At 43.8% G+C, this 26,062-nt stretch overlaps 2 protein-coding genes across 6 annotated transcripts in view; one reads left to right on the top strand and one right to left on the bottom strand.

The window, feature by feature from the left end:
- The window catches only part of CERS3 (ceramide synthase 3), a 408,572-nt gene extending 394,914 nt beyond the window's left edge, over nt 1-13,658 (top strand). For all 5 annotated transcript variants that reach the window (XM_073568813.1, XM_073568812.1, XM_073568814.1 and 2 more), the window contains 7 exons: nt 666-723; nt 2,433-2,483; nt 5,246-5,338; nt 5,687-5,815; nt 5,904-6,010; nt 7,894-8,047; nt 12,074-13,658. In XM_073568813.1, the coding sequence (XP_073424914.1) occupies nt 666-723; nt 2,433-2,483; nt 5,246-5,338; nt 5,687-5,815; nt 5,904-6,010; nt 7,894-8,047; nt 12,074-12,190 (709 nt within the window). In that variant the 3' untranslated portion in view covers nt 12,191-13,658. The remainder of the gene's footprint in view (nt 1-665; nt 724-2,432; nt 2,484-5,245; nt 5,339-5,686; nt 5,816-5,903; nt 6,011-7,893; nt 8,048-12,073) is intronic.
- A 7,612-nt stretch (nt 13,659-21,270) lies between these two features.
- The window catches only part of LINS1 (lines homolog 1), a 38,828-nt gene continuing 34,036 nt past the window's right edge, over nt 21,271-26,062 (bottom strand). The window contains exons 7-8 of the mRNA XM_073568816.1: nt 23,297-23,480; nt 21,271-22,841 (exon numbers count right to left, since the gene is read on the bottom strand). Of these exons, the coding sequence (XP_073424917.1) occupies nt 22,097-22,841; nt 23,297-23,480 (929 nt within the window). The 3' untranslated portion in view covers nt 21,271-22,096. The remainder of the gene's footprint in view (nt 22,842-23,296; nt 23,481-26,062) is intronic.

Here is a 26,062-nt window from a genome sequence, read left to right on the forward strand (position 1 = left end):
TTTTTTTTTTAATCTGTGCATATTTTGTATCACCATACTTGTACTGACCTGGAGAATCCTGTTGCAAGGTTCTTTCACCTTATAATAAACTTTGTAAAAACAATACACCAAAAAAAACTATTGTGAAATTACGCTTTTTTTTTAACAATTTTGCTGCACTCGGACTTTTTTCCTACTTTCCAGTACATTGCTTGAAAGAATGGTGTCATTTATAATTTCAAGCCATTCTGCAAAAAGCAATCCCTTTTATATGGTTTATCAACAGAAAACTAGATTTATGGCTCTTGGAATAAAGGGAAGAAGTAATAAAAGAGGAAAAAAAACAACAGAAAATCACTCAGTTAAGGAAGAAGTCACATGTGGCAGATTTGTTGTAGAAATTTCTGCAACGGTCAACTAATTGGGACTTTCCGAAATCCAAGAATCCCATTTATATGAAAACGCCAGGGATTTCTGCAGTAGGGATGTAGCATGTGAATTTAGCCCAATAGAGGCTGCCAAGTAATAGTGCTTTGTGCAGACAGGTTTGGCTAATATTTCCGATAATCGGCACATTGATTGTACACTGTATGGCCAGAAGCATTTTCTGTACTGCATGCAGACATGGAGGGTCGGCAGACGGCACTTGTACCTAACTAACTCCTACACATCTGTTTCCTTTCCAGCTGGAGGTTCACCTTTTACCTGTGCGCCCTGATTGGAGGAATTGCTGTTCTCCATGATGTAAGTTATTATTCATGCTTTGACCTCTGTAGGTGCCAATGCTTTAAAGTTGACATAAACCATTGCATCGAGAGTGTTGAGGCCACAGTCACACACTGCGCATTCGTTGTGAATGTTCAACGGTAACTAAAGGAAAATCGGCAGCGCTGACAATTTTTAAGAGGGAATGCACGCCTCTATGGACGTGGTCCAACAATCAACCGATCTAGAGAGTGAGGCAGCGCATCCCGTGCAGATAACCTTTTATTAACCGGTAAGACGTTTCAGCTCCAATGAGCTTTTCTCGATGTGACTGCTGTTACTTTGACTTTTTAGCAGGGCTGTGGAGTCGGTAAGCCAAACCTGCGACTCCGACTCCTCAATTTCCCTTACACCGACTCCAACTCCGACTCCGACTCCACGACTCCCACACATATTGCTTATATTTAAGTGAAAAATTTATTGTAGTACAATGTGAACCTCAGACATTTAATCATTTTTATGATCCAATAATCAAGATATTTAGATAGAACAGAATATATATTGGTGTACTACCCGGTTTTCATTCTTTTTGGTACAGATATGGATAAATGGATAGATAGAGCAGATTTCTAATCTGCTTTTGCTATTGAAAACATTATCTATGAGCTCAAAAACCTTTCAGGTGATGCAGTTTTTTAAAAAGATGATCAGCTTTTGCAGCTGAAAAACGTATCCTCAAAAAACACAGGAAAAACGCTGTGTGTGAATGTAGCCTTAGATCAGGAATATAACAGCCATTTATAGGACATTTCATAACTTTCCCAAACTCCTATGAAAAAATATTCAGCACATCCTGCATTGAATTACTGTACCCAATTTATTATATATTTTAGGAGTCGGAGTCGGTCCATTTTATACCGACTCCAACTCCGACTCCACCAAAATGAGCACCGACTCCGACTCCACAGCCCTGCTTTTTAGAGAGGTTTTTGAACCCAGTGTTAGCAACCTAATTCTTCACCAGAGACTCCCAAAATACACCTGTGTTATCCCCTGTCTGTACGAGAGGTGATAACTTGCTGATCGCTGGGATCTGCACTGATCAGTAGATCGGGGGATTTTTATCCCGAACAGGTAACTTCTCTGCCCGTTAGAAAATGTTTTGCCAGGATGGACGCCGATAGCCTCTCCGTTCATTCTTTATGGCCCTACTGGAAAAACATGAGCACAGCGCTCAGCAGCTCCATGGTGCGTAAACGGAGCAGTGTTTGGGCATGTGCACCTCCGCTTCATTATAACAGGATTAAAAATACCCCATTCTGCTGATCAGAGTGGTTCCCAGCGGTCAGACCACCCCTATGGACAGGGGTTAAAATAAAAAAGTTAACCCAACTTACATTCAGGCTCACATGGACTCCAGCTTTTTGCGTACACACTGTGCTTGCGTTTCGATTGAATAATTTTCATTGCTAATTGCGCTTACTGGACCCTGTAGTAAATTAAGTAATGTAACTTTTCTTGTCCGTTGAACCTAGTTTTAATAATAATTGACTAACTAGCATCTCCTAAGACAATGTTAGTTATCGGATGTGCTCCTCCAGCAGTGTGGGACTTTTAATAACTCCGGTGGACTGTAGTAACGTCACTGTCCCTTACCAACAGCCGGGTGTCCCAACTATTTACCAGAGACATTTTTCTATTGCTATAATGGGTATTTCACTGTAACAAGATATTTTTATCTTTTGCAGAAACCTTGGTTTCACGACGTGTGGGAAGTATGGGTAGGATACCCAAAGCAGGTATGATAACTAGAATGGACAGAGCCGAATTCTGATAGTAGGAAATTGTTCTAATAGGAATTAAATAATGATTGGTCCAGTGGTCAATATCCAACTTCCTTCTATATACTATTGGTTCCCAATAATTTGGTAAACCTGCCAAGTCATGGAGCGTAATTGTTCTATGACAGTGCAGTTTAGTAGCTAGAATACTAATGATAAAAGTTATACATTATTATAATAGTGAAGTCCAAATTCTTAAAAGCCAGTTTTTGATTGAAATGCTTAAAATCCATTATAGATGTAATCTACTAGCATTTTTCAGGGAACGCCAGTGCCCCTCGCATCACCCGACGAGCTGCGTCTAAAGCCCCCGTTACACACTGCAATATCGCTAGCAATATCGCTGTAAAGTCACCGATTTTGTGATGTTGCAGCGATATTGCTAGCGATATCGCTGCATGTGATACTTACCTCCGACCGGCTCCCCCGCTGGTTATCGCTGATCGCGCGAGAAGCTCCTGGACCATTCCTCGTCGGCCACTTCCTGCGGCGCTTCCTGCTGTAACGATGAGCGACGCGTGGAACCGGGCGGAGGACGCAGCGATGTCGCTAGTGAGATCTGCCTGTGTGGCAGCTCACTAGCGACCACCTAGCGATGCACCAGTGATCCTGACCGCGTCATATCGCTGGTCGGGATCGCTGGTGAGTCGCTAGGTGTAATGGTACCCTATGGCTAGTTTCACATTTGCGCTTTTGAGCGCAGCGACGGCCTGCGCACGGCCGCCGCTAAGCCCCGCCCCCTGCCGCGCCTCCGCCGGTAGCTCCGCCTACCGGCGCATGACACTGCATGCGTCCTGCGTCCCCTATCTTTAACACTGGGGGCGCAGGCCGTGCGCTGTATGCATTTGGCGGCGCATGCGCCTTTTTGACGGTGCGCCGAGCGCAACCAAACTGCAGCAGGTTGTGTTTGGCGCAGGTTGGCGCACCGTCAAAAGTACGCATGCGCCGCCAAACGCATACTGCGCACGGCCTGCGCCCCCAGTGATAAAGATAGGGGACGCAGGACGCATGCAGCGTCATGCGCCGGTAGGCGGAGCTACCGGCGGAGGCGCGGCTGGGGGCGGGGCTTAGCGGCGGCTGTGCGCGGGCCGTCGCTGCGCTCAAAAGCGCAAATGTGAAACTAGTCTTATGCATCTCACTCAGCCAACCATTACCTTCCATTGCGCTGATGAGGGGCAGAAACCCTGACACTGCTGTCTGCAGATGGATCTCTGATGGCTTCCTTCCTCTAGAACAAAGCTAATTAGCATAGCTCATATTGTGAATAAGAAGCATTGGTTTGGATTGTTCTGTCTGTTATATACAGCATTGCTATATCCTTCCTGGCAATGCTGTTGGGTTTTACATAATGCACCTCCCAGTTTTTATTTTAATTGGATCTCCTGTAAAAATGAAAAAAAAAAAAATAACCACGCTAAATGCGCTATGTGTACATGTTACTATAGAAAATAGAATAAATTTTATTTTTTGTTTTACTTTCTTTTTTTCCTCCAAGATGGAAATTCCCATTTAATTCCCAACTCCAAGTTCCTATCTCAATATGTAGTAGGTGTAATAATATTATTATTAGCAAATACCTCCAATTAGAAATTTAGTATAGTTCTTCAGATTCGTTATGTTGCTTACCCCATGTGCAGGGCATTGCAGTAGCTTAGGTATCTAAGGTTACGACCACTAAGAGCTGTCTAACTAACTGTCATCATATGAGGGGTCATAACCATGGATACCTAAGCTACTGCAGTGCTCTGCACATGGGATAAGTGGCATAGCAAATCTGAAGAACTATACTACAGGGTGGGCCATTTATATGGATACACCTAAATAAAATGGGAATGGTTGGTGATATCAACTTCCTGTTTGTGGCACATTAGTATATGGGAGGGGGGGAACTTTTCAAGATGGGTGGTGACCATGGCGGCCATTTTGAAGTCAGCCATTTTGGATCCAACTTTATTTTTCCAATGGGAAGAGGGTCAGGTGACACATCCGTGGAGCCTCATTTAAGAGTCTCAAACACGGGACTAGCCAGATCTTCCTCCAGGGAAGGACCCAGCCAAGGGGTGGCTCCTTTCGGAAGACACCATCCCTGGGATCTTCCTTCCCTGGAGGAAGATCTGGCTAGTCCCGTGTTTGAGACTCTTAAATGAGGCTCCACGGACTTTATTTGCATATTTGTATTTCCCAGGGAGCATTGCACCTAGGATTTCACTGATTGAGCGCCTTTGCCGGCTGCCGCAGTGTTTTCTTTGACTGGTCTCCCTGAGGTCAGTGATTATTTCGTGATGATGGTCTACTAGGCATTGCTCCCACCGAGCCAGAATCCTACTCCGCACTGATGAGGGGCAACACCCCGAAACAGCTGTCTGTGGATGGATACCTGGCCTTGGTATTTCCCTTGTCATATCTGTAAACTCATAAAGAGCTGGATATTGACTTAAAGGGCCACTTAATATGGTGGTAATGGTGGTTTCCGAAAGGAGCCACTCCTTGGCTGGGTCCTTCCCTGGAGGAAGATCTGGCTAGTCCCGTGTTTGAGACTCTTAAATGAGGCTCCACAGACTTTATTTACCTACTACATACTGGGATATGATGTTGGAGACTGGAATACCCTTTCAGCAATGTATTCCTGGATGATGTCTTTGTTACAGATGCAGAAAAATGCAGTATATGTTACACGTGTGAACATACAGTAACCATATTCCCTGTTTCTCTAATTCTAGGAAGTTCTGGAGTCACAATACTGGTACTATGTGATGGAATTGGGCTTCTACTGGTCCCTGCTATTTAGCGTTGCCTCTGATGTTAGACGGAAGGTAAGAGAACCTTGTATAGCAGCATGAAACTTTTTATCGGGATTTTCTGATCATCCTTTCAGCTGGTCCTTTCTTTCGGTTGGATACAACCCTACATGTGTTTTTATGCCCTGCCAAGCTGCTGAAGACACAGGAAATCAAAACTTTTCTAAGGACTAACAATGTAAATCCAGCAATGTCCCATGAATTTTTAAGGAAGCTGGAGGAAATTTGAGGATTTTATCTCTACACTTAATAATACGAGAGCAAAGGAATAATGTCATAAACGTTCCATTTGACAGAATTCTTCTTTTTTCAAACCTTGTATATCCTATTTCTGCTTTCTTGACTATTTGTTTCCTAATGCAGGACTTCATGGTACAAGTTGTTCACCACTTGGCCACCATTTTCCTATTGAACTTTTCATGGGGAGTCAAGTATATCCGAGTGGGAACTCTGACCCTGCTGGTGCACGATGTCTCAGATGTTTTGCTAGAGGTAAAGTGAAGATGCTGATGGCGGCAGCTTTATATTTCTGCACCATTATCCTGGTTGATTAGAATCTCGTCTTTGTTTCTTACTGAAGGCCGCTAAAATGTGCAGCTACGCCAAGTGGAGCAAGACTTGCAACATTCTCTTTGCCGTGTTTGCAGTCGTTTTTGTCATCAGTCGGCTCATTGTCTTCCCATTCTGGTACGTTCCCATCATTGAATATATGTCATCTGATCGAAGTAAAATTTGGATAGTTTGAGAGGGTGTATGGATTAATGCATTGGTAATAACAAGTGACAAAAATGCACACTGCCACTGCAGTTAATCTGATATACAGGAATTGGAATCACACTGGTATACGGATTCGTTCTGGGGGTGAAAGGCTGGATGTCCATCTTGTACATTTATGGCACATCTACAAGGTGATATATAATTGTATATTAGATGCAGATGTAGGTCTCATTTGTGTCACAGTGTAGAAGGATCATCTTTATTCTCATTTGCACAAGGAAAGACTAGAAGCAATGGGATGAAACTGAATGGGAGGAGACACAGATTAGATATTAGAAAAAACTTTTTGACAGTTAGTGATCAATGAGGGGAACAAGCTGCCACTGGAGCTGGTGAGTTCTCCTTCAATAGAAGTCTTCAAACAGGCTGGACAGACATCTGTCTGGGATGATTTAGCGAATCCTGCTTTGAGCAGCGGGTTGGACCAGATGGCCCAGGAGGTCCCTTCCAGCTCTACCCTTCTATGATTCTGTGAGATCTAACTTGAGAACGAGGCCCTGACATGTGCCGCTGACAGTGGAGAAGTTGTTAAAATTCCCATTAATTTCTATGGGAATTCCGACCACCTTGTCATTGGAGCAGCAGGCTACAGGGTCTCATTCTCAAGACAGATGCGGGACCAACAACTATTAGATATTCATGACATATCTTGTGGATATTCCTTAAATGTATGAGATTGGATTACTCTTTTATGGACAACAGTTGTGTATGGAGACTTATTGGCAACAGTCCATGTGAAAAAAAAAACATGCAGAAAAGAACTTTCCTGGAAGGAAAGAAAACTCTCGCTGGCACCAACCATTGGTCAGACCACACTTGGAGTATTGTGTGCAATTTTGGACACCGGTGCTCAAGAAAGACATTACTGAACTTGAAAGGGTTCAAATGTGGGCTACTAAAATGATAAATGGAGTTGGTTCACTACAATACCCAGAAAGGTTATCAAAATTAGGTCTATTTACTCTAGAAAAGAGAAGACTTAGGGGAGACTTAATATATATGTACAAGTATATCAGGGCAATACAGAGATCTCTCCAGTGAATTGTTTGTACCAAGGACTGTGACAAGAACAAGGGGGCATTCTCTTCGTTTGGAGGAAAGACAATTTCTGCACCAGCATAGAAGAGGGTTCTTCACGGTAAGAGCAGTGAGGCTCTGGAATTCTCTTCCTGAGGAAGTGGTGATGGCCAACTCACTGAATGAATTTAAGAAAGGAATGGATGCTTTTCTTGTGAGTAACAGTATAGAAGGTTACAAATAACAGAATATTATAGGTAGATGGTTGACCCAGCTTAGGGGGAAGGAATTTTTTTTCCCTATGGAGAAAATTGGCTTCTACTGGGTTTTTTGCCTTCCCCAGGATCAACAATGCAGAACAGCTGCACTAAAAATACAGTAGGCTGAACTAGATGGACATAAGGTCTTCCTTCAGCCTTCAAAACTATGTTACTATGTACCTTCCAACGTCACAAAGGAGTTTTGCCTCAATTCATTAAAACAGACGTCTCGTACTTGAGTCTTATTGAGGGGTATGTAGGAATAAGAAGCGCTGAATTCATTAAGAGGCATATGCCAAAAGTTGCAAAATTTTTGCACAACTCCTCATTGGCCAAGAATTTTGCAACTATTTGAAAGTCAGCCCAGTTTGGCGTAAACACTTATGTAGAGCCCCTATGTTAATAAAAAGTCAAATGTCTATTTTTCTTTGATTTTGTACAAAGTTGCAGTAGAGCCTAGCCGCAGAAAGCACAGCATTACTTGTACGAGAAATAACGAACATGTTTGTTTTGCAGGATAATCTATGCCACGGTGGTGTATCCCCTGTACTACTGCCCGCGCTTCTTCCTCTACTACTTCTTCAATATGGTTATGTTCATCCTCCAGTTCCTTCATATATACTGGGCTTACCTTATCTTTAGGATGGTGCGCAAAATGATCTCAGGAAATGTAAGTTCTAATGATAACCACTACGTCACTCTTTATAATCTAGCATAGGAGGAGATGGTGAGGCAAAATGACCCTTCATTCCTCCATTCTAGGAAAGCGGAAGAAGAATACAGCCAGGCTGTGCTCCGTGTGGATCTTACATAGAGTATAATGTGCACAGAGGCATCTGTTTTTGAATCCAGGTTCTGTTTTAGGTAGAACAGATGCATCAAGCTGCCCTACACACGCCTGGCATTGAGTGTCTTCAGCCTGGTATTTCCATGCAGTAGATATACAGCTTGCAATGAACATCATTGGCTTTGGAGTTTATAGGCATTTGCTTGATCTCATTTCTACGATGGCCAACAACATGGCCTCCTGTTTATATTCCCACTCTAAAGACCCCGTCACACATAAAGATGCACCAGCGATCTCGACAACGATACGACCTTGTGACGCGCGCCACTTAGTAACCCGATATTTACCTTAGAGACCAGCTCCCAGCGCCTGCGTGCTGGCCAGCAGGAGTGCAACGATGGAAAAATGGCCCAGGACGATGCTGCACGATGAGCGATACCCGGCGGGGGAGCCAGTCGCTGATCCCCGTCACACACAGCGAGATCGCCGGCACGTCACAAATCAGCGATCTCGCTAACGAGATCGCTGCGTGTGACGGGGCCTTTAGGCCCCTGTGCACTACTAATTTACAACTATGATAATCCCCTAAATTAGAGAAAGTTGCCTGTAGAAGGGTATAGGAACCTACTACATTCTTAAATTTCAGAAAATGGAAGAGTTTTCTGCTGAGCTCTGTACAAATCTGATGGTACAAAAAGTGCAATAGTTCCTTTGAACACCTTATGTGAGCGGCATTCTCCTAAATCTGCTGTCACACATCAGACAATCCCAATCTAAGTACAGACCGCGGTGTCTGGATTGACACAAGCCTACCTGCACAACCTGCACAGCCACAAGGCCATATATGATATGGTTATTAAGTTTGGGTCAGGAGATCCGCGCCCAGTTTGAAGATCTCGGTCTGTAATCGGATGTATGAAATTGGCCACAGAATCAGTGCTCGGTAAGGGAATGTTTACTCCGCGCTTTTTATATGGTGATCATACCAACAAGTTTTTCAAACTAAAACTGCTTCAGAAAACGTCGGCTTTTTTTTGATTATCTGGGAATTTTTCTGTTAGTGTTTCCTGAAGTGCTTTGTTTTTGTTTTTTTCTTTTGGTACTTTCTGCAACCATTTTTATTTTATTTCTGGGTGACTTTTCCGGCACTTTTTTTAAATCTGTTAAAACACTATTGTTATTTAGGCAAAAACTCTTCAAAATGCTCAAAACGTTGCCAAGGTTTCTTCTGGGCATTGTTTTCGCCTTCCATCGTAAAGTATGGAGCATCGCTCTAGCAGAAAGTGCCTGGAGAAAGGTCTGCGCACTTCTTTTAACCACCTTGGTGATTTGTAAACGTGAAGCAGTACAAAGACGCCCAGAAGGCTGAACATACGAACAACAAAGTGGTTTTACAATAGAAATTAATCGGAAGAGTCGAGCATTTTCTGAGAATCTTTTCAGACAAATTTTGGAGTGAACATGTGTGAAGAAATCCTAATACTGTGTTCTGGAGAGGAAACATGGAAGATAATTACCGTACTGTCTGGCGTCTCTGTGCCTGGGGCCTAAAACTGGGTACGCAGTCTGGCAATAAAATCAATCCCCAATAAGATGGCTTTATCTTACGGTCTGGCTCACTTTACATATTAGGCACCTGGATTGCACCTCCTGTGAACAGTACAATGGGGGTAAGAATTGTTGCAGATCTTTGGTCAGTTTCGGTCAGCTAGACTTCATTCATTGCTGCATAAGCGTACCATCAGCTAGGAGGCACATGTGGCCCGAGATGTGACCACATTTTAAACCTTTCTGGGCTCGTCAGCTTGCACGACGTATCACGTCCTTATCCGGTTACTGTAACAAGCCACATTGTGTTCAATGCGCCTGGGCAGATTTAAAACAAAATGCGGCTTTCGTTTACTAAGCTGCTCGGGAAAACTGAAAGTTTCATTGTGATTGGTAGCTGTGAGCAACAAAGAGTTTTCAGAAATCTGCCCCATTCTATTAAGTGAAATTGTAAATGTACTGACTTCCCCTTTTATTGGGGCCAATTTTCAGAGCTGGGGAAGCAGAGCCCCCTGCATGTGCAGGCATCCAGAGGCTTACGCTCTCGCTCTTTGTGTATGTGCCAAGTGAGGCTTTAAAAGCAGAGTTTTGCAATAAGCCACAGATCTTACACGAGCCAAGCACTGCCAGCAGGAAACTTACCAGCTCTGCGAGAAGAACAAAAGAATGTTCTGCATTCAGCCGCCTCTGCGGGAATGACATGCTCATCTGTAGAGGGCAACAATGCCACTTGTTTAGACATATCCTCCAGTTTACGACTTTGGTATCTCACCGTCACCTAAAAGCGCTGCCGTACAGACCGTTTCTAGCACAGGGGTTGGAAAGTTTCTGGTAAGGTGCTGCCATATGGAGACTTAAGCAGAGCTGTACTTTCCTAGTACCCATGCTCTTTTGTTCTAGTAAAAGTGTAGGGGTCACAACAGGATCCCGCCAGTTGGACATCGGTACAATGCCACCACTGTTTGACAAAACTAAATGGTACATTTACCTTTTGACAAACCTACAAAAAGATAACAATTGGTGCACGGCCATGAGCCGTGCGCCTGTGTCAGTGCGCGTGATCTGGACAGCTTTTCAGCCTCAGGATCTAAACCATTAGTGTCTAAATTCCCTGACAGCAAGCAGAGATCTTGAAAATAGGGAGGAAGTTGCTATTAAAGATATTAGACCTAAGCATCAGTGATTCATCAGTGATTTTCTTGAATTAAGAAAAAAAAAATATAAATCTGCTCCTGAACATTAAAATATTTTTAAAAAAATGGGCTGTACACGGATTGCACACTGATGGGATTCATAAACATGGGCAGTACACGGATTGCACACTGACGGGATTAATAAAGATGGGCAGTACACGGATTGCACACTGACGGCATTAATAAAAAATGGGCAGTACACGGATTGCACACTGACTGCATTAATAAACATGGGCAGTACACGGATTGCACACTGACTGGATTAATAAACATGGGCAGTACACGGATTGCACACTGACTGCATTAATAAACATGGGCAGTACACGGATTGCACACTGACGGGATTAATAAAGATGGGCAGTACACGGATTGCACACGGACGGCAATAATAAACATGGGCAGTACACGGATTGCACACGGACGGCATTAATAAACATGGGCAGTACACGGATTGCACACTGACTGGATTAATAAACATGGGCAGTACACGGATTGCACACTGACTGGATTAATAAACATGGGCAGTACACGGATTGCACACTGACGGCAATAATAAACATGGGCAGTACACGGATTGCACACGGACGGCATTAATAAACATGGGCAGTACACGGATTGCACACTGACGGCAATAATAAACATGGGCAGTACACGGATTGCACACTGACGGCAATAATAAACATGGGCAGTACACGGATTGCACACTGACGGCATTAATAAAAAATGGGCAGTACACGGACTGGTCACTGACTGCATTAATAGAATTGGGCAGTACACGGATTGCACACTGACGGCATTAATAGAATTGTGCAGTACACGGATTGCACACTGACGGCATTAATAAACATGGGCAGTACACTGACTGCACACTCATGGCACCTGTGTGCTGTCCGTAATGTTCAAGGACCTATAGCATTGCCTTGGCAATTTTGTTCCGAGGCTTGGATCAAAGTCAGACATGTCTCTATGTTTTTATGCTGACCACTTATTCCATAAAAAATACATGGATATGTGAACATCCCCATAGATTGTAATGTGTTCATGTTCTAGCAGTGGAAAATGCAGGTAGAACTCGTACATGAAAAATGCATGTCTGCATGAGCCCCTAGCTTAATATTTCTACCCCTGGGTACACCTATTATAAACCACTCTTCCTTTCCTCGTGCAGATGTCTGGTGATGATCGGAGTGACAATGAAGAAGAGGACAGTGACGAAAATGAGGAGCAGCCATTATCCAATGGGGACGGCAAGAAGCGCATCGTAAACGGGCAGCACGACCGCTAGGTTTGCTGCTCATTATCAGAAGTCGCACCCCAACCCTAATAAACCAGAGAATAATGAGTAAAGGATCGTTGCTGGATTTCTAGTCAGACATGCAACAGGGGACGGGACAGCGGACTACAGCGGGATGGGCACCACTGATCAGAAGGTGCAGGGTCCCTTTGTTTAGGACCAAATATGTTTGAGACAAGGTCCAGCCTATTTTCAGTTCCAAAACCTATAAACCTTAAAAAGAAGAAAAATCCACCTAAAAGTGACCTCTCGTTCTTTATGCTTTTAGAAGAAAATTTTTAATCCATGACCTATTTCCACCTGGAGACACCAGGAGACGGTACTGTAAAGTGTCAGCGTCTCCTGTACAGGGTGATTTACAGAATGTGCCTGTGTGGTGGGGCGGGATTCTTACAGTGTATTCCAGAAGGCAAATAGATCTGATGCCAACCCCGGACACACGCCAGCACCGCAGCAGTTTGGAAACAGTCTCTTTATTTTTCCTTTTCGGATACAAACTTTGAAGAGTGGAACTACAAGTTGTGATTGCACTAAAGCCTGGTTACCGTTCCTGTCGATTATTGCACAAGAGGGTTAACTTTGGAGTGCACTGAAGACCATGACGCGTCTCCCCACCTCCTCCTTGGCTCTATTTATACCACATACGGGAACACAAGAGGAGCTCTGTGTATAATACACACAAGATTAACAGTGCGCATGCTGTGACCTCATACTTCAGCTGTGTGCTGGGGGGTGGCGGACGGCAGGATAACTCTCCGCGTCTATCCCAGGGACGACCACAGGTGGCGCTAGCTGATCCTTCTTCCATTAACACAACACTGTTGTGCCTGCTTATAACAAATAGCAAAGGACATAGGTCTTTTAACACATATGCAACTTTTGTAAGGAAGTTTAGCCAATTCATAGTTGGTATTATAGCCAAAGATGTGTTGTTCATGCCAAGAGAGGAGAGATGGTTCCCTAATAGCTTTAATGTATACATATCGCAGTATATTTTCTGTCTAACTACAGCCTATTTCTAAAGCCCATAGTAGCTCCCTGCCTACATCGGCTCCACGTGGCACTTTTAGCTACGTCCGCTCTTCTTCTATATCTCCCATTCATAAAGCTTTTATACAGTTTGTAGTTACGCTCTGCAGTTACGCTCTGCCTTAATGTATACATGTCTTATAAAGCAGGATCAGCTGCCGGTAGATGTATATTTTACAAAGCAGTATTGCCCCCAATACATACACGAGTTCCACATTGGGTGATTATGCAGCGGAGTTTATGAAGACCAAATCTGGAGGGAATTAACTGTCCGCGTGTCGCCTGCAGTGGACTGGCTGGGATACACGTGGTTAATACCAGTCCTAAATATTCATTACACACTAATTTTGTACCTTTTATTGTCTAATTGTAAAAAAAAAAAAAAAAAAGGAACCTCCACAACAATAATAAAGCATTGGATTTTACCTGGTTCATTGGCACGGCTTGGTAATTCAGCAATTTCTGGACTTTATAGTGCGATATCTGCTTAGAGTCAATTTTCAACTCCCTAATGCTAAGTATTATCTTCATTTCATGGGTGCTTATGTCACTCACGATTGCTACCAGGTCCTAGTACCACTATTCTCTGTATAGATTACCCCCCCCCCCCCCTCGCACACTCTTTTCCAGAATGGCACTCTAAGGCTGTGTGCACACGCTGCGGATTGATCCGCGCGGATTTTGCGGTTTTGCCCTGCGGTTTATCACCTCTACAATGGAGGAGATGGTAAACCGCAGCGAAATCCGCAGAAGGATTGACATGTCAATTCTTTCTGCGGATTAGAAACCGCAGCAAATCCGCGCGGAAAATTCCGCACCATCTGCACTGCGGTTTCCATTTCCCATAGGATAATATGGTACTGTACACTGCAGCAGAAACTGCTGTGGATCCGCAGCATGTGCACACACCCTAAACCCAGTCTGGGTGTGCACCACCATGTTCAGAATGGCCACATTTCTCCTGATCCCAACTCAACAACCTCATAGACAAATATGAAGCTGTTGAGTTCAAATCGGGAGACTTGTGGCCGATCCAGAGATCGCAGTACGTAAATGGACCGGGAATATCGGATTTTTGTGAAAGTAGTCTTAACTAAAGGCTCATTCAGACAACTGTGGATTTCAGGCCAGTATCGGACCGCTAATGCATGGACTGGCCGCTCAGGTCAGGAGATTGAACCTTTAGCGTATATGGGTTAGAAAAGCTGTGTATTTTAACAGTAGATTTGCACAAGTAAAATCCACAATAGGTTAAAGTAGCCAGCAAATGTATCAGATTTTACCAATTCATCCATTATTATTTTAATACTGATACCGAAGGAGAGGTGGTTGTTCTCTACACTGTCCATATGAAGCTGCCATGACTTGTCACCAGGACTGATACTTTTCTCCATATAGTGTATTGGGACACCGGCACATTACACATACAGGAGCTTTTATTACATCTTAGTATAAATTCATATGCATTATTATAGGATTAGTCCTCCTTTGAAGATAAAAAAAAAATAAAATACTCCAACTCTTCCGGGAAGGTTTTCTATAAGATTTAGGAGTGTCTGGAAATTTGTGCCCACTGATCCACTGGAGAATTTGTCAGGTAAGATGCTGCTTTTGGAAGAGAAGGCCTATCTGTTTTAATTCATTCCAAAATATGTTAGATAGGGGTTGAGTTGAGGTCTGGTGAAGTTGGTATGTTAGATAATGGTTGAGTTGGTGTAGTTCTTCCACACCAAACTCACTCAACCGTACCTGTATGGACCTTGCTTTGGGCACAGGGGCACAGTCATGGTGGAACAGAAACCGGCTTTCCCCAAACTGTTCCCACAAAGTTGGAAGCATACAATTGTCCACGTCTTGGTGTACTGAAGCCTTAAAGGGAATCTGTCACCTCATTTTTCCCCTATGAGCTGCCGGCACAGCCATCAGAGGCTTATCTACAGCATTCTGTAATGCTGTAGATAAGCCCCTGATGTAACCTGAAAGAGAAGAAAAACAAGTTAGATTATACTCACCCAGGGGTCCGGTCCGATGGGTGTCGCGGTCCGGAGCCTCCCATCGTCTAGCGATGACGTCCTCTTCCTTACTTCTGCCGCAGCTCCTGCGCAGGCGTACTATATCTGCCCTATTGAGGGCAGAGCAGAGTACTGCAGTGTGCAGGCGCCGGGAAAGGTCAGAGAGGTCTGGCACCTGCGCACTGCAGTACTTTACTCTGCCCTCAGTAGGGCAGATATACAGTAGTACGCCTGCGCAGGAGCTGCGGCAGAAGTAAGGAAGAGGACGTCATCGCTAGAAGATGGGAGGCGTCGGACCGGTCCCCCGGGAGAGTATAATCTAACTTGTTTTTCTTATCTTTCAGGTTACATCAGGGGCTTATCTACAGCATTACAGAATGCTGTAGATAAGCCCCTGATGGCGGTGGTCGCATCTCATAGGGCAAAAATGAGGGGACAGATTCCCTTTAAAGAGTAGCCACTATTTTAATTTGTATTTTGTAAATCAATATTACACGTGAAATTAAGCAACTTTGTAACATATCTTTTCAGAGAAATCTGCTCTACTCCCCCACTCGGATTTAGCTTTCATTCTCAATTCATGGGTAAAGTCTGTGAAATCTGTAGTCAGCGGAGACAGGTCTTCTCATTAGGGCGCAGTCAGACAGCTGTATAAATCAGACTGAGATAGGTCTGCAGTGCACAAACTGGCTGCGACTCTCTGGACCTGAGCATGACGGTTACATAGAAAAATATCAAGCTGTCACGCTGGGGTCGGGAGAGCTACCGGCCAGTCTGTGGATAGCAGACTCATCTCTGTCCAATTTACACGGCCATCTGACTGCGCCGTTACCGAGCTACTGACAGTTGGTGCTGTTAACATTTTCATAGACTGTTAGGAAGAGACCTCCAGGGTCATCGTGTCCAACCCTCCGCTTTCTGGAGGAAGTAGGAGAAAGACAGGCATTTTTCTGCATTATTGCCCATAAAACTTTATAAGCACCAACTGTTATTTATCAGTAATAGTAAAATCTGGGTTCACTGCGGATATATTGTAACAGTGAATTGAGATTGGTCTAGGTGGAGAAAAAAAGATTTCTTAAAATAAGAAACTTAATGTACGTTCTTTAGCTTTTACTATTGAGATATGAAATAAAAATTAATGCAATGGTTACTCTGTAAGATTTCCCATCCCTGGAACTAAGGTGCATAGGCCAACCTCCTAAAGACAAACCACAAATCATTCTCTCTCCTCCACTAACTCCTTAAGGCCACGTTCAGTATTTGGTCAGTATTTTCCTCAGTATCTGTAAGCCAAAATCAGGAGAGGAACAGTCAGAGGAGAGGTGTTAGGCTATGTGCACACACTGCAGATTCACCTGTGGGTTTTTTCCCGTGGAACCGCAGGTAAAGTGACCTGCGGTTTTGCTGTGGTTTGGCCTGCGGTTTCACACCTCTATGTTAAAGGTGTGAAACTGCAGCGGAATCCGCAGAAACAATTGACATGCTGTGGGAAAAAACCGCAGCGTGAGCACAGCGGTTTTGAAAACCCATAGGGTTACATGGTACTGTACCATGTCTGCGGAACTGCTGCGGTTCCGCAGGGCCAAAACCGCAGCAAAAACCGCAGTGTGTGCACATATCCTAATAGAAACACGTCACCACTTCTGGATTTATCACCCACTCCTGGTTTTGGCTTACAAATAGGGATGTAGAAAATACTCCCCAAATACTGAACGTGTGAACGTGGCCCATAGCTGGCACAATGCAGTCAAGCAGGTAATGTTCTCCTGGCATTAACCAAACCCAGACTCGTTCATCAGGCTGTCCGATAAGTGTAGTTTGTCATTCACAGAACCATCCAGTGTCCAGTGGCGGTTTTAGACCAGTACATCCGAGACTTGGCATAGTGCTTGGTGACGTAAGGCTTGCATGAAGCTGCTCAGCCATGGAAACCCATGTCATGAAGCTTCGTGTGAGTTTTCTGCTGTCAGAGGAGGCTTGGAATCTGCATTTGAGTCAGCAGACCATTGGTGAATTTTATGCCCTTTGCTCCTCAGCACTTGGCAACCCCAAATACTGATGTAAAATACTAACCAAATACTGAACATGGCTTTAAGCTCAAATTGAGGGATCTCTTTAAAATGAGCCATTATTTAACAATGTTTGCACTGCATGGTGAGGGCCTCCATTTTATATACTTTTGGCAATAGGTGAAAAACCTGAATTCAATGATTAAAAGGAATCTGTTAGTAGGATCATCCCTCCTAAGCCGTCTGAGCATGCAGGTCATAGATAATTGAATAAAATGATAACTTGATATCTGACTGACAGTCTGCTCTCCTGATCTACCTGTCTCACACTGGTATTGCCCCTTTCATTTATAATAAGCGCTGGAAACAAATTCTCATGCAGATCTGTGTCCGGCCTGTAGATCTTAGCAGCTCACTTACATATAAGAAAAACATGGATTTCTCTGTCATAAGACATCAGATTACAGATATCAAATGATCATTTTATTCAATTTTCTTTGCCATACATGTTGTATAGACGGAGGGTTGATCCTACTGGCAGATTCCCTTTTGGAGGCTTATCTCAGTACCTGGACAACCCATTAAAGGGTTGTGACAACAGTCTGTCATCCTCATTAGCTGGGATCCTACACTACCTCTTGGGCCTAGGATTACAAAGTGAACTTGGAGCAGGTGGGAAGAGCGTATTACAGGTACAAATAAGGCTACTTCGGAAGATTTTAGACTGTGTTGGAAATTAATGAATATTAAGATAGAGCCAGGAGTAGTTTATCACTGCAGCCTAATAATTGCTCACATTTTCCAAATTGTATTAAAATGTGAGTGACGTAGAATTGGCTGGTATGGGCGCTTAACGTTATTTTCGCTAAATCACCCACACATTGTCTGAGCACGGGTGGAAACACAAGTATGGATAGTACAGGCCCATTAGTCCAACAAATGGACACTGGTTACATACTTTTCCAAGGAGATAAATAAAAATACAGTCAGTATGGAAACCATGCAGCGACTCAGTCGACTCATTCAAATGAATGGCTTTATCGGAATCCAGGTTTTCCAGGGTTTTGTCAGGAACCTTGATGTAGTACTCGATGGAGAGCACTGCATCAAGGTGAACCTAGCCTTAACCAGTTATCTGGAAATAAATATTACTTAATCTGTAATATTAGAGTACTGTACTTGATATGGAGTATGCTTATAATAAGCTATCAAGAGGCAAAGACTGAGTGGTGTTGCTGTGGCTTTGGGCGCACGGAGGAATTCGCTGGTGAGAACATTCCTTCACCTCCTACTGATAAGCTGATGGAGCGCAAACATACATAGCCTCAATGTGTGACATTCAGCTGATCTGAAATCGCGTTTTGCTTCCGAAACTATAGCAAAGACTATAGACGGACACCTAGAATTTCTCCAGCCGGTCAGAGCACAAGAAGCAGCCAGGTTTTCTTTCACTTTTCCAATGGTCAGTGAAATACAACCTTTTACAGTCTGTCCACATATTATTCTGTATATTTACTGAGTGTGTGCCGTGTAATACTGACCCACATGCTGGAGTATCCACAAAGCACTTTGGATCCAGAGGATCTGCCCCACACAAGGCCCGATTCATGATGCTTTCTTTTACAGAATTTTGGAGTAAAACACCTTGAAATGTCACCATATTTTTGCTCAACACAAATGTTTGTATGCCAGTTTCGGCTAGTTCTGCCACAGTGGGCGAAGCTGGAGCAGGATCGCCCAACGGTACAGCCCACCCAAAGAATTCATGTCAGAAAAGTTGAGTCGTAACTTATACCAGAAATGTTACTCCAGTCCTTGACTAGAGGAAGATTTTTGGGGGAGGTGCATGCCTCTTGTAAAATGCCCTGGGAAGGGCGGACACGTCTGCTAAACGCATACTCCCGGGCAGAACCTGTCTAATGGGAGCGGCCTTGCTCAGTACAACTGTATGGAGTGAGGCTGTGCCTACTAGTCGGGTTCTGCTCGGCAGCATGCATATAACATACTAGACCTGGTGCAGACACCGGCGATTTCTCGCAGCGCACGATGTGTGCGCTAGAGGGATTCACCAGTCTGCAGTCACACAGAGCGACTGCAGACTTTACACTTTAGACTGGACAACCCCTTTAATGCATTAGGCACATCTTACTCCAGCGGTTCATTAAGACTGGCATGCACAACATCAGTCTTAATGAATCGGCCCTGAGTGTATAGAGTTCATTCATTTGACCTCTGTTCTCGTCATTATATTTTGTGGACCGGTTGGTGGATTGTCTGAATCCCATTTTCATGGGGATTCAGAAGGAACACCTTGACATGCTGCAGAAATGCAGTGTGAACAGGGTCTTCGACTACTTGTCTGGCTTTTCTGTACACAGTTACTATACACTGGCAATACGTACTTTGTGTCAATGGAGAAGGAGGCCTCATAGGAATGTGCTTGCACCTCTGTAAGTTGTTCAGTCCAGGTATCCTCCTGCTCAGCACTCAGGAGGACTGTGCGGTGTGTCTTGCACAGGCATTACTATATTGTGTGTCCCCTGCACTGTGCCATCAGCAGTAACTCCTCTAGCACAGTTGTATCCAGCGATTCAATGCCAGATCCGTGCATTCAAGAACCAGCCTAATCTCACTAGTACTGGACTCAACTGTGCCGGAAGAGTTACTGCACAGCGCCGAGGACACGCGATGTAGCAGTGCTGATGCAGGACACAGAGATCCTCCTGAGCGGAGGAGACTTATAATACCTTGCAGGGGAACCAGCACACTTTTAAAGAGCCTGTCCCTCCACTACCAGCCATCGTACTCCTAGTGCACAGTAATGGAGTACAGAAAAGTCAGACAAGACCAAAGGGAACCTGTCAGCAGGATTATGCACAGTAAGGCTATGTGCACACGCTGCGGATTCACCTGCGGATTTGTATCTGCGGATCCGCAGGTAAAATGACCTGCGGTTTGACACCTGGACAATGGAATAGGTAGCAAACCGCAGCAGAATCCGCAGAAAGAATTGACATGTTAATTCTTTCTGCGGATTCAAAACCGCAGCTTTTCCGCAGTTGAAAATCCGCAGCATGTGCACTGCAGAATGTAAATCCCATAGACTTACATTGTACTGTAAACTGTCTGCAGAACTGCTGCAGATCCGCAGCGGCCAAATCCGCAGCAAAAACCGCAGAATGTGCACATAGCCTTATACTGATTAAAATGATACCTTGGTTAATGAAATCTGTCTTGTGGTTGTTGTTTAGTCTTTATTTTTAGTTTTGAGTTAATGATATGCTCGTGTCCCAGGGCGGCTTGTAGGGAAGGGTCTTCATGTGGTGCTGTGCTTACATACTCATCTGTATGGCTTCTGACAGGTCACTGATCCCTCAGTGACCTGCCCCCTTTTTTACATAATGCACATAATAGTGTTGGCTTAGAAGTTTTTGTTTTTTTTTACATCCAGCAAAATGGCGCCGGAGAATGTGCAGTAGCATCTATCGCTTGCCGATAAATGGTACTGCACAAGTGCCGCCATTTTGTTAAAGGAAAAAAAAAATTGCAGCAAAATGGCCAAATTGCTTAATGAGATTTCCAGACTTATTACAAAAGTCTGCAGTCAACTCCATGTGACTGCAGACTTGTCAGTTCTCAAATTGCCCATAGCGCGCACACCAAGCAGCCATGTGAACGCAGATATGCATACTCTCGGCCACATTCTGACTAGACGTGTGCGGTCTCGCTAAATCTACTTGATAAGCTCGGACGACTCCATTAATAAATAAACTTAAGTTTCATTCCTTCATAAAATAAGCAAAAAAAACTGTTTAGTTTCTAACAAACTCAATATCGTAAATTGCAAAGATACATTTCTGGCTGCACACATCTACACAGAACTTAATCACCTCGATGAATCTGGGCCATGATGTCAAAATTCTGGTGTAAATGCCTTTGTAAAAAAAAAGTTGCAAAATTTGTGCGCAATGTGGAGGAGCCTAGGTTTTTAAGCATTAAAATGACAAAACTCAAACCCTACTTTTACTATACTTTTATTCCCATGAGGACAAGATTTACAGCACAGTAACAGCAGACGAGCCAGAATAGCATAGGAATTACCAAGAGTTTGGCTCTGGCAATCTCACAGATAAGTGTCAGTGTGACGACACAATGGCGATCTATAGCACCTATTACTTATAGTGAAAAACATTCATGTTAGGTTTAACAGAATTTAGATTCTGATCCTTCAAGAACAGAATTATTCTCAAACTTGACTAAACGGTCAGTTGTCTAAGTAAGGTCATGTTCCCACCTGCAAAAATGCTGCTTTTAAGCTACGTTCCTACGACGTCGGTGCGTTTTTGATTCTGCATTGAAAACGCAACGTCTTAAAGTTCCAGCAAAGTGGATGGGATTTATAGGTAGCTGTAAAAAATGTTCAAAGGGTTGCCCCAAAATCACATAATATCACCTGTGTTTCATTGCAGTGGTCCAACTGCGGGGACCCTCATCTTTCCCAAGACTGGGGGTCCCATGTCCTCTAATTGAATGGAGCATGTGCATTGCCACGCCATTGGGACAATGGAAACAGTTGTACACTAGTGACCTTAGGACAACCCTAATAAATGACAGCCTGTCTTGAATAAATTACTAGGCAAAGCTCAGATAATATTTTTCAGCAACATACTGATTATGAGCGGTCAAGGAAGTATTGAGTTTTGGCCTAGTTACATGCATATAACATGGGTCAGTATTTCATTTTAAAGGAACATGGAGCGGGAATCTCAGAAACTTAGTGCATGTTCATTGCTTCCTTATTGGGGAAATGGATCCAGATGACATGATTTAGTCACGTGAGTGCTTCACTCTTTGCTCCGGGCACACACATGGGTCAGCAGCTTAAGTAAAGCAGATGGGTTGTATGGAAACAGCTTCTTTCTATGGAGTCTGCTAATGGCTTCCTGGAGATCTTGCAGACACCGTGCCGATTTCTGCAGGATGCCCACATTTACCGATGTGGAATGGAATACCGAACCCACGGCTGTCAGCCCCAGCTTCTTCATAGGTCTAGCTAAATCTGAACTGTCAGCCCCAGCAGGGTGCGAGGGAACCAGACAAGGATCGCTAGCTGACATTTCTGATTCTGAATCTTCAGAGCTGTCATATTCTACAAGGCGATGAAGAGCACCTAAAGAGGATGAACTTTCAGAGTCAGATGGGTGAGAACATCTTGACTGCCTATGCTTTGGCCCAGTAGACGTATCCACACGTGGATTACAAATGGTTTCTTGTGCACGTGACCTGTTCACTGCCGGCATAGGACAGTCGGAGACATTGTCCACACCATGAAACTGGAGAGAGGCTGACTTATCAATAAAGCTGCAGGTTAAGCAAAATTGAGGCCAGTCTCCCTTCAGAAGCTTCAAATACCTGACAAAATACTCAAGAAAGCAGGTCTCGGAGGAGATCAGGAAGTCCAACAGGACCGATACATCAAACGACACATTCTTCAACAGGAACAAGAAGATACAATGTGGATTGATCCCGCACTGATGTGATGGCAACTTCCAAACGTCCTTCTCAATATCAATAGTTGTAGAGTGCAGTCTGAACCGGAATACAAAAAAATAACATTCTTGTTATTATCATGAACTAGCCTAGGCTTGTCCCCCCTCCTTGTTACTCATTGTTCAAGGCCGTGCAGAAAAGGTCAAGGAAGCATAAAGATAATTCACATCATTGCTCCACAGCCTGGAGAAATGAAAAATAAAAAAGTTTGAAAAAAAAAAAAAAACGCACTACCAAAACTTATATTGGTAACAGTTGCATATGCCCTGTATGGTGGCACACATGCCAGCCAGTGGCCGCATGGAGGGTCCAAAGCCATTTTTATTCTAAAATACGTCAGTAACCAAAATTAAATAATTTTCTCTTTCATTTCCCAGATTTCTGTATCAATGCATCAGAAAAGGAAGCTGAACACAGGTACAGTATGGGCTCGCAGAAGATTATGGGTACAAACTAGTAAAACTGTCATTTGGGCAAGAGATGAAGCTGCACACCTTGGACTGTGTAGGTACATCTGGAGCAAACTCTTCGCTACCTCCAACATGTCATCGTCCTGCTCTATAAAGGTGAGGGACACCCATTCACAGAGGTGCGCTGGCTCCTTCCATCCAAGATGTGGTTTCAGGAAATTCAGGATGTGAGCCATACACATGGGAATTTCTGAAAATTCAGTACACCCTAGAAACAAATAAAAATAAACGTTAGTCTTCTTACCTTACAATTCGTCCGATCCAACCTCACCTAACAGTGAATGTTTCTGTAGTTAGAGGAACAATCCAAGAGGCTTTATCTACCATAACTCATGTTATGTCCAAGTGTAGGACTGATGAGGTCACGTAACACAAAATGTACTTACTACACCACCAAATAACTGCACTTACCCGGCACACAAAAATCACAAGTAGACCTGGAGGGGAACAAGAAGTTCTAATCAAACATCTTTGAAGTTTCCTTTTCTCATTTACTTCCATCTCCCCGAGATATCCAAACAAAGCCAGCCTCGTGACATTTGGAACATTGCCTCTCTTTTACAAGTCTCTAACTTATCTTTGAACAGTGTGTAAGTGAATGTATTCCTAAGTAAAGATGTATGGAAAGCTAATGTAAGAAAGTTCTAATGTTTTTGACAAGACAATAACGGGGTCCAGGAGAAAAAGCAATAAATGAAGATTTCTGCAGGTATCGAGGAGGGTGCGGGCAGCGATGGCATACTCAGGATTTTACTATGAACTTCCAGGGTGTTAGCGGATTTGGCAGCCATCATATCCTCCATAATGCGACCCCATTAGATCTAGAGGGGTGAGTGCACAGACTTCCATCTTCTAGGTAATATTGATTGTATGTCGGGGAGAGGTGCATATAATCCCTATATTGGGACCTGGAATGAGACACCGTAGTCTCACCTGCTAAGGCCTGTTTCACACTTCCGTTTTTGACCATCAGTCAAAATCCGCAGTATTGCAAAAAAAAAAACCGGATCCGCCATTTTTTTGGCGGATCCGTTTTTTTCCCCATTGATTTGCATTACCAGCGGATCTTGACGGATGGCCATCCGTTGGATCGTTTTTTTTGCGGATCCGTCAATTTTTTGGTGTCCGCCGACATGCCCGAACGGACCATGCAACGTTTTTTTTTTTTTTGCTGCAGGATCCGCATTTTATAGTGCGCGTGCCCGGAGGAATGAAGTCAGCCGAAAATTTAACCCTGAAATCATTTCTGGTGGACAGAAAAAAATTCTCATTCTCTCTCTCTCCCCTTCCCGGGCTGCGGTTCCTTTAAAATTCTTCATTCATCAGATCCGTCAAAAAACGGTCTGGTAGTATCCGTTCACATCAGCTAGCAACGGATCCGCTTTCCGCCATTTTGGCGAATTTTAACTGACACAAAAAAACTGAAGTGTGAAACAGGCCTTAGGCTTACTGAGGAAAGATGGGTCAATTCAGATTTATCAAGGTCCCAGTGGCCCAATATTTGGCAGCTCCACCTATTGTGTTCCACAGTCGCATTATTCATTCCTACAACTAAGGCCGGGATCACACATGCGAGAAACTCGGACGAGTCTCGCATCTTAATACCAGGCACTTGGCAGCGGAGAGTGCGGCTCCATAGAAATACATGTAGCTGAGCGCTCCGCTCCCGAGTGCCGGCGGCAATGCCGGGTATTAAGATGCGAGACTCGTCCGAGTTTCTCGCATGTGTGATCCTGGCCTAAGAGAGGGGAAGACTGAGCGCAGACAGCCTGGGGTGTTTAACCATTTAGTATTCAGTACGGCTTATTTAGTAAGAGTGGGTTTACACTACCTGACTTGCGGTATTATATGACCGCCGATCAGCTACTTGTAAGCCGAATGTAAACAAGCCATGAAACGACAGCAAAAGGCCAATAGCTTGTCCACATGCACAGAATGATCAGAAATAGATTATCGGCAGCACAGGTCCTGTTTACACTGGATGATGTGCTGCCGAGAACGAAGATTTTTTAAAAGTCATTTCACCGGATGAACGAGCGTTTTGCTTGTTTATCGGGTCTTCGTCAGCCTGTTTACACTGCATGATTATAGGGAGAGGAGCGTTTCTAGGACTATAACAGGCCAGTGTAAATCCAGTTTAAGTATGATATTAAGTTCTGGAGTAAAAGCATCAGTAAATGTGGAGGTGGAACGTCAAACTTCATAGTTCAGGGAAGAGTTAACCATAATCTGACCAAAAACCTTATTAAATGACTCCATTGTTGTACAGAGTAGTAAGACTGGCGCCATCTAGTGGTTGAAGCTTAGTCTTTTTCATACATACTTTACATAATCCTATCACAAATATCGCAGCTCCGCAGACGCTTTGTCACAACGGCAGTATTCTAGTTTGGGAAAAAAAGCAGACGTCGTTTTCAGTCTTGTTATTACCTTTCTCAAGTTACAAAACCTGAAACTTTATTTTGCAGTTTATAGAAAAGTGAAAAGCATCACTCACTGAATTCTTGTAGCTAAAAGTTCTTTAATCGAAATTATATGGATATAATTCAGCGGCATGCAGGTGGGCCGGGGAAAAGGGTGCGGGGATGAAAAAAGTGGACATCCCAACGTTTTGCTCCCTGCGTTTCACTAGGACTCGGTGAGTGCGGCTTTTCACTTTTCTATAAGCTGTATACCTTGGTCTTAGCCCGTAATACTACTCAACCGGTTGCTATAGTCTGTGACTATACATCCAAGCGTTGGAATACCGGTGCCTAAATACTTCTGCTCTTCATTATTATTTGAAACTTT

This window comes from Dendrobates tinctorius, unplaced genomic scaffold, assembly GCF_039654945.1.
Source record: "Dendrobates tinctorius isolate UK_male_01 unplaced genomic scaffold, ASM3965494v1 ptg000022l, whole genome shotgun sequence".
NCBI lineage: Eukaryota > Metazoa > Chordata > Amphibia > Anura > Dendrobatidae > Dendrobates > Dendrobates tinctorius.